Source organism: Ictalurus furcatus, chromosome 6 (genome assembly GCF_023375685.1).
Source record: "Ictalurus furcatus strain D&B chromosome 6, Billie_1.0, whole genome shotgun sequence".
NCBI classification, from domain to species: domain Eukaryota; kingdom Metazoa; phylum Chordata; class Actinopteri; order Siluriformes; family Ictaluridae; genus Ictalurus; species Ictalurus furcatus.
The window spans coordinates 21,953,650-21,965,701 of record NC_071260.1 but is presented as its reverse complement, the minus strand read 5'-3'; the positions used below and the strand labels follow the sequence as shown (position 1 = coordinate 21,965,701).

At 39.6% G+C, this 12,052-nt stretch overlaps 1 protein-coding gene across 3 annotated transcripts in view; it reads right to left on the bottom strand.

Annotated features, from left to right (window-relative positions):
* Nucleotides 1-765: 765 nt before the first annotated feature.
* xirp2b (xin actin binding repeat containing 2b) overlaps nucleotides 766-12,052 on the bottom strand; it is a 23,251-nt gene continuing 11,964 nt past the window's right edge. For all 3 annotated transcript variants that reach the window (XM_053627122.1, XM_053627123.1, XM_053627124.1), the window contains exons 7-9: nucleotides 2,731-12,052; nucleotides 1,039-1,169; nucleotides 766-853 (exon numbers count right to left, since the gene is read on the bottom strand). The exon at nucleotides 2,731-12,052 is cut by the window's right edge and continues 138 nt beyond it. In XM_053627122.1, the coding sequence (XP_053483097.1) occupies nucleotides 1,078-1,169; nucleotides 2,731-12,052 (9,414 nt within the window). In that variant the 3' untranslated portion in view covers nucleotides 766-853; nucleotides 1,039-1,077. The remainder of the gene's footprint in view (nucleotides 854-1,038; nucleotides 1,170-2,730) is intronic.

Below are 12,052 nucleotides of genomic sequence, written 5' to 3'. Positions count from 1 at the left end.
GTTATCCATTTAATTTCCCTCCATTTCTCTGATTTGAACAAGCAATCGTTTAATTACTATCAAGTTTAATTGCAGAGTGAATTATGAATTTGTATGCTATTACTATCTTCTTGTCTCTATCCGAATGATCTTTCACACAATTTCACATCCTTTTACATTTAATTTCTTTCTAACCACAAACCCTCAGTACATGCATTGACATAATTCTACTTCCTCATCACATTCTCATCAATATTTATACCAATATCTATCTCAGAATCATCAAAGATTATTCTGTTTCTCTCAGTGCTCATTCCTCATTAAATATTCACCTGTTTTGAGACATTCTGTAATTCCTTGGATCATATTGTCATTCTTATGTAGATTTCAGCATGTATGAGGTGCCTCTGCCCCAAGCACCCAGGCGGCCTTAATGTCTTATGGATGAGGTGTAATAATCTTTGATACTTTCCGTCTCTGGTGTTTTGGAGACTTTGAAGACTCACTCCTGGGAGGCCACACTGGTTTTACTAACTGTATATCTTGGTCCATGGTAAACGTCTTCTTTGGTGGGTCGGTGTGAGGGGGCCACACTAAACAATGTTTATTTAATTTTTGAGGGGTTTGATCAGATTTATCTTGTACCTTGGATACTTTTTCATAGATGTCTGACACAGAACTGAAGCTGCTTTGTGAAAGGGAATATCTCCAGTCGGGTTCTTCAGAAGTGGCATTCATTAAATATCCTCCACTCAGCAATTCTTTCTGAGACCTTTGTCCAAATCCTTCATCAAAATGTCCTTTAGATTTGAAGAGCTGCTTATAATGCGGTGGGCAGTATAAATGTCCATGGAGAGAGACATAGTTTCCAAGGCTGTTGATTATTATAAAGAAAGAAATTGTTCACAGATCTCATGTCATCTCATGTCACCTTCAGTCATGTATACTGCAGTTATTGTAGTAATTAGATGTATTTTTATAATTCACCCTATACAAGTTTGTCAAACTTTTAAAGATTTTAAAGGCATACTGCAGAGTGTAAACAGGAAGATGGCATACCTTAGTTTATTTTTGCAGTGTTCACAGAAGAAACAGGATTTATGGAATTTCTTTTTGTCTGCTATCAGACCCTCCATGGGATACACTCTCGTCCGACACACTGTGCACAGCTCCGACTTTGGAACTCGAATCTGAAAAGAGGTAAACAAAACAAACTGAGTTAACCCTTAAGTTAGTTTACTTTCTGTGTCTTAGGTATCCACAGTGCTAGATGATAAGACAAACTAAGGAAATACTAGCTAATTATAAAACAAAATATTTACAGGAATAAACATACATTTAGAATATTCTGTAAATATCTAGCACTGCCTGGGAGACCTGAGCTCATTGAGGCATACATTACAGACTAGCACATTCTAACATAAACAAGAAAATGTTTCAAAATAGACAGTAGTATGTGTATGTTTTGAAATAAAAATATAGTATTTTGATTAAAGGTCTGTAGTAATAGTTTGTAATGATTACTTAATATAAACAAAGGTCTAAATTGTTCATTGTTCTTGTTGGAGATTCTTCAGGTACATGTCTGACTTGATCCATAAATTAAAATCTGATTTAAAAGTAATTAACGGGGGGGAAAAAACACCCCAAAACCTCACATTTAACACTCAGAGTGTTTGGAGGCCTGCTCTTTTTGCGCTTCCTGTTCTCTTATGTGTATCTCTTCTCTGGTTATTTTTCTTTTAGGTTTGTTGAATGTAATTATTTAGAAAAGTTTTTGTTCATCTTATTCCAAACTGATCATATCAGTCTGTCCCCATTAAAATGAGGCTGAGATGAAGGAGGTCGTTAAAAATGGCACTTCCAACTAAGCGGCAAACAAAATGGTAAACTAATAAGTCTACTCCTTTGCTGCAAGGGAAGATTATGTAATGCAATTTTAGATATTGAATGTCACTAATTGTCTTCCTCTGAGAGCATGCTGAAATAGCAATGTTATATGTGAGATAAAGCTTTAAAACCGATGCATTAAATCAAGTCTAGGCATGCAGGAACCCACTTAGTTGTCAACCATAAATACAGTGAGGAAAAATACATATTCATTGTGGGTTTTGTTATTTAATACACCTCCAGTGCATATATACACTTCATATTTACACATATAATGTCTTTTGACTTTGTCTTAATCTTTGTAATTATGAACAAAATAGTATGGTATGTATTCATAAGCATAAACAAAGATAATGAATGTTTAAAAAACAAAGCTGATAAAGGAAAAATTATTCAGGTACTATATTATAAAATACATATGTAAAGGCTACATAAATATAAATCAAGTTCTAGATGTAAATGCTGCAAAAAACAAACCAAAAAAAACAACAATGCTCACATGTAAATTGCATCTGGCATCATTAGAAAAGATTTCACCATGATTGGTAAGATTTCACACACCAGGTAGCAATTACTGTAAGTACAAAGTCAACAGACATTATGTGTGTAAATTTGAAGTGGAAATATGTGCTAAATGTATATTACATAAATAACAAAAAAAAGTGTTTTTGAAAATAAATGCTTATTTTCCCTCACTGTATATGTATTCTGAGTACTGCAAACATATGTGTTTAACTATAGTCTGTTTTGCAGACACCGATTCTGCAGCAGCTTGCAGGTCCAGTCCTATCATGCAATGTTAGCATGTTTGTCAGTCACAGCAATCTCTCTTTAATCTGATAGCCAGTAAGGTTCCCTCACCTGAGACACTGTAGCCTAGGCTTTTAAACACACTCTCACTCTCAGTCCACATCTCCTGGAATTTTTTCAATAATTCTTCAGCAGAGGACTCGGGGGATAAATTCACCTCTGGGGCCTTTTTCTTCACAGCATCAGCATAAGAGAATGGACTGCACTGTGAGACAACACTCTCAGAATGTTTAGATATGGTTGTGGTACTTCTTCTCCCGGTTATCTTTGTGCCATCTTCATCGACAGTGGAGTAATGCTCTGTAATGTTTTTTGTCTCTGAAAAGCCATATGGATCGACAGACTTTTCCAGCACTACATCTTTGAGCAGAGGCAGAGGTGTGGTCTCTTGGGAGATCTGTTGAATATCAGGCTTTGAATCTTGAGCCATGATTTCGCTCACTCTTGATGCCTGCTCCTCCTGTTTGTTTTTCTGTTCTTTCACAGAGGAACTTTGCTCAGCCATTTCAAAAATGTCTTTTACAACCTTGATGTTGTTGTCTGGTCTATCTAAGGTTTCACTTTCAATGCCAGACTGTTCTAGGATGTCAGTAGGTTTTTTACTGGTGCATGTCTTTGCATCTGGGCTCTCAAATTTTCTGACCAGTCCAGACAAGTCAATCTTTGGAAAACCTTCTTTCTGTGGTACTTTAGTTTCATCTTCCTCTGTATCCAGCCCTAAATGCTCAGGAATATAATTGATGTTTTTTTGTACTTCCTCGGTCCTCTGTTGAATTGAGGTCACCTTTTCTGAGACAGCTTCCTCTGAACATTCTTCCTCTGAGTCTTTATGCTCTTTCAGAATCCTTCCATTCTCAGCAGGCTTAGAATCGATTTTGATTTGATAGTGAAATGTGGATGGAATTTCCACAATCTCAGACTTTTTCCCATTGACTGACACAGGGTGATGCACAGAATCTGGTGAGAGTCCACGAGAAAGTTTAGCTGGTTCCTCTGAACATTCAGAGACTTTACGCTCTTTCAGAATCCTTCCATTCTCAGCAGGCTTGGAATCACTTTTAATTTGACAATGAAATGTGGATGGAATTTCCACAATCTCAGACTTCTTCCCATTGACTGACACAGGGTGATGCACAGGATCAGGTGAGGGTCCACGAGAAAGTTTAGCCGTTGCTTCTCTAAGCCTTGTTAGACTGCTGGCTCTCCCTAGAGTGGGTGATGGAGAAGCTCTGCTTAAACGTGACGTAGGTGTTTCAGACCTGCGTGGTGGAGGGGTAGGTGGCATTGGTGGAGGTGATGGCACTACTTTTTGTGGTGAGTCAGTTCTTCTTGTGGATTCAATGGTGATAAATGTGGGTGAGGGTGAGCGCATTTTTAATGAAGGTGATAGTGATCTGGGGTCAGAAGGATTTTTGCTCTTGCCTTGCTGCTTGCGGCTTTCACGAGTGTTTTTTTTCTCCACTACTTTCTTTTGAGTTTCAACTTTTTTGGAGTCTATAGTCATTTTTGAAATCCTTTGAGCAGCCTTGCCTGAAACCACTTTTTCAGATGTAGCTTCACACTCATGTTTTTCAGTAGTTGCAACATTTCTTTCAACATCCATTAGTTTTACCTGAATGAGATTTTGTACATGAGCTACAATTTCTTCGAGTTTCTCCAAATTATGTTCATCTACAGCTTTCACCAAGCTATTCTTTTCCTCTGGTCCAATAAGCCACTCTGGGATTTCATTGAGTAATGTCTTCACACTCTTAGAGTCCATTTTTTCTGTAACGTCCTGTAACTCTGAGATATAAGACAGCAACTTCTGAGCTTCTGTACATCTTTGTAATGCCTCTGTGCTCTCTGTCAAAGTTTTGGAAGGCTTCCTTTGTGTCAACTCCCCTGTCACATTTATGCTTTCATCTTTAGATTTCTGTTGGCTGTCAACTTGTTCTTTCTTTTTCAGAGAACTCTTGGCCTGTTTTTGAGACTTTACCACAGTGCCCTGTTGCTGCAAACTTTGCTGAACTTTACTCTCTGTGATGGTGATCTCTTTGTGGACGGCAATATGTTCTCCATGAATGGTTTTGTGGGTCTGCACCATCGCAAATTCCTCTTGTTTCTGATTAGATGTCAAAACTGGAGATTTTACCTCTGAGGGGGAAGCAGGCAGAGGAAGAGTGGTATTATTTTGTATTTGTCCCTGGGCTTGTTGAGCTGTGTCCTTATCTTTCTTGGATTTAGCTCTCTTTTTTTTCTTTGGAGAGGCAAGACCATCCTCAACCTGCTTTTGTGTGGCCTGTTTTTCCACTTTAATCTCTGTAACTTTCCTTTCTCTGTTCTCACTCACCTGGACATTTTTTGGTGCCACCTTTACCGTTTGAGCTGCTGGCTTTTCTTCTATGCCCTCATCTTTCTTGCGTCCTTTCTTCACTTTTTGAACCTTTTGCTCAGCTTCTTTAATTGCAGTGTCTACATTTTCCTTTGTAGGGTTGCTCTGATCAGGGGACGTCTTTCTCTGGCCTGTTTTTACAGAGTTATTCATTTTCTTACTTTCATTGACTGCAGATTTTTCAGCCAAACTATTATTTACAATATCTTTCTTGACACTTTCTATCTCAAATGCACTACTGATAAAGTCATCTGTAGAGACAGTTGGATGATCTTTTTCTTCACCTAGTTTCAGTACATTTGTGGTTACCTGTGCAGAATTGCTATTAAACATCTCTGACAGTTTAACAGAAGTAGAGGTCACTTGCTGAGTACTGGTTGTCATGGGCCGGTATTTTTTCTTCTTTTTAGATGTTGTAGATGTGGTCTGCTGCTGAACCAAAGTGCTTTGATTAAAGCTGATTAGATTAGAGATAACAGACTGCTTAGCTGAGGAAATAATGGGAGATTCAGAAGGAGATTTTTTATTTGTAGTAGAGATTAAAGGCTTGCTTGGTGGAGCTTCTGAATGTGCATCATTGTTAGATGAATCATACATCTCTGAGTCTGATGTCATTTTGGTCACATTATTTCCTGTTTTCTCTTGAGGAAAATCAAATGGTACGCCTTGTTTAGAATGTTCAGTGCTCTTCCCTCCCGAGGAAAGCATTTCAAGGGCTGTACTGACGGACTCACGCATGTCAGTTTCAAAGGCTGGTGAGCTGGATGATGTGTGGTTCTCCTTTAGCTGCTGTCTGTATTTTTGCTCAGCTTTAATTAATGGAGTTTTGAAGTTACTTATCAGAGATGGTGGCGGTGGTGAATCTGGTGGAATGAGACCCAAGGGAGGATGTGGAGACTCAGGTGGCTCCACTGAAATGGATGATTGGATTTCAGATGAGACCAGAGTGGATGAGGCTGACAAAACCATATATTCTGTCTCTGCTGAGCTGATTTTTTTCACTGTTTCGGTGTTTTTAGGCACTTGCAAAGCTGATCTGGAATGTATACCCATTTTGTCAAGATGTATGACTGACTCCAACTTTGGTACTTTACACAGGACCGGAGCTTTGACTGGCTTTACTGTCAGTTTACTAGGCTTGGTTGGTGTTATATTGGGAATGAGGTCTAGCTCCATCTGAGTTGGAGGAGGGGGAAGGAACTCTTGTTCAGTTGCACCAGGAGGAGGTGGAGTAGGTGGGGGAGGTAAATGGTCAGGATCTGATGTTATCAAGTCACAAGGAGGAGGACTGGGTGGTGGAGGAAGGTCATTATCACCCTGGATAATGGGAGAGGTAGGAAAGGAAAGGCTATCATAAACTGAAGGAGGAGTTGGAGGAGCAGGGAACTCATGCTCAGGGAGTGCAGATGGGAGATATGGTACAGGAACCTCTTGCTTTCTGTCTTTGGTCTTATTTGATCTTTTTACACCTTTAAGGTTTGTTTTGAGGTTGCGGAATTCGGTCTTTAAAGTTTTAACCTCATGAGTCTGTAATATTGTTTTGTGTTCTAGCACAGTGGTTTTTGATTCCTGTGGATTAGTTCTGTTTTGATTGATGAGTGTGTTTTTCTCTTGAGATGTGGATTCGTTTTGCACTGATTTGGTGGTTTCAAGTTCTTGTGCATTCAGTGTCTGACTGTTTCTGGTTAAATTCTTCACTGTACTGGGAGAAGACTGGATCTTGTTTTGAGAAGGAGACTGTAATTTTACTTTGGGAACTTTCGCTTTTCTTATTGGTTCTCTTCTGGGAATCTTTGGGCTTGTTCGTTGTGCTGTTTCTAGCAAGCATTTTATTGTACCCTTAACATCCCCTTTTATCATCTCTTCTTTCTCTGACTGCACCTGCTCTTGTGTGTCATATAATGATTTTATTGACAGCTTGACATCACCCTCTGTGCTGGCCCTGCGTTGCATTCTGGGAGTAGAAGGAGGTTCTAATAAGAGCTGAATTGTCTCTTTCACATTTCCCTGAACTTCTATCTCTTGCTGGTAAACCTTTCGCTCATTAGAAGCTTCTTGTAGACTCTGCAAGGCTGAATTAATGTCACCCTTTACAATTTCATCTTTCTCCACCTCCCTTACTGCTCGTTTGGCTTCCTCTAGAGATTTTAATGTACCTTTGATATCACCTGGAACTAAATCTTCAATAATAATTTCAACTTTATCAGTAGCCAAGTCTTTCAGTGATTTCAATGCTCCTTTGATGTTGCCGGGGATGATTTCAGGCTTTTCTACCTCTTTAGGATGCATTTGGGCATCTTGAAGCGACTTGAGGGCAGTGGATATGTCACCTTTTACAATCTCCTCTTTCTCCAGAACAACCGACTGATTTATAGACTGTGTCAGTGAGTTTAGAGTGGCTCTTAAATCACCTCCTACTATTTCTTCTTTCTGGAGATGTTCAATTGAAGGCTCTGTCATGAAAACCTTGACTGCGTTATGGACATCACCAGGCACAATATCTTCCCTATCCACAAGGCGACAGATTTTAGCCTGATTATGCATAAGGCTTTGTTTTGTCCCTCTAATATTACCACCAACAATTTCTTCCTTTTCTTGCTTACTTATTTCTATCTCATCATGCTCTGCTCTGAGCTCTTTCAGGTAGTCCAGAGCCCCTGACTCAATGCAGGTTGAATAAAAGCTCACATTGCCCTTTTCTGTGTCATCTACCTTCATTTTAACAATCTGTTCTGTTCCTGGATTATAAAGTTTTTCTAGACAGCCTTTTACATTGCCTTTGATCACATCCTCTTTTTCAATATTGGTATCCTCTTGTTTATTAAAAAGAGAATATACAGTCATCCGAACATCTCCTTTTTCATCCTCCTGAATAAGAATGCCTTGCTTGCCCGTGCTCTCCTCCTTCAGTAGGTTGTTTATGGCTTCTTGAATGTCACCCTGAATAATTTCCTCTTTTTCTACATTAATGCCAGTCTCCTGGTTGAACAGCTGTTCCACAGTGCTACTGATATTTCCTCTTTCCTGTGCACTGATAACAATTCCTTTTTCTTTTGTCTCTTGCTTGTAGAGGAGATTCATCATGATGTTCTGCAAGTCTCCTTTGATGATTTCTTCCTTCTGAATTTCAGGGGGCTCTTTATTCATTAGATTATACTTAGCCATGCGCACATCCCCAATCTCATCAGTCTCTATTATAATCCCTTTGGATTCCACCATTCTGTGACTGTATAGTTCATTAAGAGTTTCTTTTATACTTTTACCAATGATTTCAGATTTCACTGCACTGTTCTCATTGAAGTCAGGAAATGGAGTAGTTTCAAAAAGCCAAGTTGTTGTTTTCACATCTCCCTTGGGTATTTCTTCATGGATGAGCTGCGTCTCCCCCTTTTCATTGATGCTATTGAGTGGATTTTTCTCAAACAACCACACAGACTGTTTTACATCTCCTTTGACCTGTTCTTCCACAACAACTGTCTCCATCTGGTTTTCTGTGTTTTCCCCATGGATCTGATCAATGGTGCAAGTCTCAAACATCCACTTAGCTGCCCTTACATTGCCTTCATGAATCTCACTCAGGCTAACAGTTCGGACTAACTTCTGTGACATCAAATCAGATTCAAAGCGCTCTTTGTTTGCCTTGACATCACCCCCTCTAATGTCTTCCACAGTTTTAAAAGAGTGGTCAGTAATGTTGTCAAGAGGTTGGGTTTCAAATTTCCATCTAGCAGAACTGACATCACCTTTTACAACATCCTCTTCGGTAACAGCTTTGATTAGGTAGACTTCATCAGTATCTTTAATGGAATCAAGAGGCTTTGTTTCAAATAACCAACGGGCACCCACTACATCCCCTTTCAGTATCTCCTCTTTTGTAAGTGTGGTCACTTCATGGTAATGTCCTTCTTTGTCCTGGATTGCATAAAGTGGCTGAGTTTCAAACATCATTGCATAATTTTTAACATCTCCTTTCTCCTCATCCTCACAGATTATTCTCTGGAGTTTTTTCATCTCTGACTCAGAAGAGATCTCTTGGATTTTATCTAAGGAACAGGTCTCAAAAATGAATCGGCCCTTATCCACATCGCCTCCTTGGATGTCAATCACAGTGCGTGTCTCCTTTACTTCTTCTGGGTTCTCATGGATTGTATCTATTGGATGGTTTTCAAAGAGCCATTTGCAGTTTCCTACATTTCCTTTTTTAATGTCCTCAACCTGGTCTGACCTCAGCTGGCGCATGAATTCCTCCGAGGTCGAGGTCATGACATCGGAGGACTGGTTCTCAAATATGTATTTCATTCGTGATACATCTCCAGACTGGATATCAATCTCAGTCACCTGCTTAAAAGTGCATCCATCCTCTCCAGTGATGTTTGCAATGTTCTCAGTCTCAAAGAGGAAGCAAGCAGTACGTACATCTTTTCCCTGAATGTCTTCTTGTTTTGCAGTGCATGCTTTCAATATAGTCTCAGACTCATCTCGGATGGCATCAAGCGCTTGAGTTTCAAAGAGCCAGGTGCAAGATTTAACATCGCCTTTATGAACCTCGTTATTTCCATTTTCACTCTTGAGCTCAACCTTTTCATATAGCACATCCATCGGTTTTGTCTCAAATAGCCACTTACAGGTCTTTACATCACCTTTCACTATATCAGTTGTTTCTTTAATAACACACTCTTCATCTTCAATATTGCTGAAGTATTTGATGGCATCAAGAGGCTGTGTTTCAAAAAGCCATTTAGCTGTTTTGACTGTACCTGTTTCAACCTCTTGCTGAGTAATCCCTTTAATGACTTGGTACTTGCTTATACTTTCATCAAACTGGTCAATAGGGCAGGTTTCAAACATCCACTTACAGGTTTTCACATCTCCTTTCACAATCTCTTCATGCCTCACAGTTTTCAATTCATGATAGTGGCCTGAGCAATCCTGCATGGCATAAATTGGTGTAGATTCAAAAAACTCTTTGTTTGATTGTACAGAGCCTTTGGTCACACCTTCAACTTGAATCCTCTGACGTTCATCATATCTGCTCATATCATATGTTTCAAAGATTTGCATGCAATTTGTTACATCCACTTTTTCAATATCCTCTACATTCACTGTTCTGGTTATTTCCTTTTTTTCATCTCTAATTTGTTCTAGTGGCTGGCTTTCAAAGACCAGTTTCTGCTGTTGAACATGACCCTTCTCCTCTTCATCTGTCACCCTTATTTTGAGTTTCCCCACTTCTGCAAGTTCCTTCAACTCATCTTGTGGAACAGTTTCAAAAAATTGTCTGGCACTTTGAACATCCCCTCCAATAATTTCTTCAGTATTCATGGGTCTGGCATTCAAATCATCCTTTAATGTGTCCATAGACTGAGTCTCAAATACCCAGCAAGTCCTGCGCACATCACCTTTGTAGCTTTCTTCATCTATCTGTTCAATGTTAATCATTTTCATCACTTCCTTCCTTTCCTCTCTGATATCTTCGAGTCTCTGGTTTTCAAATAGCCATTTCTGATGTTTTATATCAATTTTCTCTTCTTCCGAGGCAGCTATAATCTTTAGCTTCCCCAGTTCATCATCCTCAATTTGTATGTCCTCTAGAGGTGGATTCTTCAACATCCATCTTTGGTGTCGTAGGTCCCCTTTGTCTTCATCAGTTGTCACCCTTTTTTTCAGCTTTCCCACCTCTCGCAGTTCCTTAAACTCTTCTAATGGTGCTGTTTCAAATAAATGTCTTACTGTTTGTACATCAGCACCAAGGATTTCAGTGGTGATAGGTCTGGAGATGTAATCATCTTTTAGAGTATCCATGGGCTGAGTCTCAAACACCATGCATTGTTTGCTAACATCAGCCCCAAGAATCTCCACTTTCTGTTGTCCAAGTATTCTTTCCCACTCTTCATTTGAAGAGTTCAGCTTTTTTGTTTCAAATAACCATCTTCCTTTTTTCACATCACCTTTAATAGTGTCTTCCAATGAAATACTGGTGATAAGCCTAACTTCGGAAAGGTCCTTGGTGATTCTGTCAAGAGGCTGTGTCTCAAAAAGCCACCGTGATGTTTTGACATCACCTTTCTCTGTCTCTTCACGGCGAACACAGGTAATTTCCACTATTTGACCTGAGTGCTCCCTTAAAACACACATACACTGGGTCTCAAAGTGCCAGGCAGTTATCTTCACATCAGCTTTAATCTCCTCTCTGACAGATTTCAGACTTAGAAGGTGCTTTTCATCCATGGTTTCAGTATCACCCAGAGAATCCACTCCCTGATTTTCAAACATGTACTGCATAGATTTCACATTACCATGGGTTGCTTCTTCTGTGAAGACAACCTCTTTGGTTTGCTCATCACCACCATGCATGTTATTCAGTGAGTCCATTGGCTTTGTTTCAAACAACCAGGCTGCTGCACGAACATCTTTTTTACCTATTTCATTGTAAGAAGATTTCTTTGCAGAGTAACTAGTGTCTATCTCTAACATGGGTTGAGTCTCAAACAACAAAGCAGTGTTTTTTACATCACCTCCAGCTATGATTTCTTGCTGAACTATATTTCCGCTGTCCTCATCATCATCTGAAGAGTCCTTAATGCAGTCGAGAGGTTTATTTTCAAACATCCAGCGCATAGACTGTACATCCCCTCTCCGGATTTCATCCCATTCCAAATACCCTCTCTCTGGGCTCCAGTTAGGGCTTCTACCACTGTGTTCAAACTGGTGTATGGCATCCTGTACATCACCTACCATCTCTTCATCCATATCCATCTCATTTACCTCATTATATAAATCTTGCTCCAGGTCTTTCCTAACATCAGGGTGAATGTGCTTGCATAAGCGCTTCACTTCCAGTAGTTCTCTCTGTTTACAGTATTGATCTTTGTGAATGATGTGCTTCTTTGGGGGTGTTGGTTCAGGGGGCTCTGGGAAACCAGTGTCTTCAGGGAAATCTTCCAGTAAGTCTGGTGGTGGTGGAGGTAAGTAATCCAAGTCTTCATCATCATTAAAAGG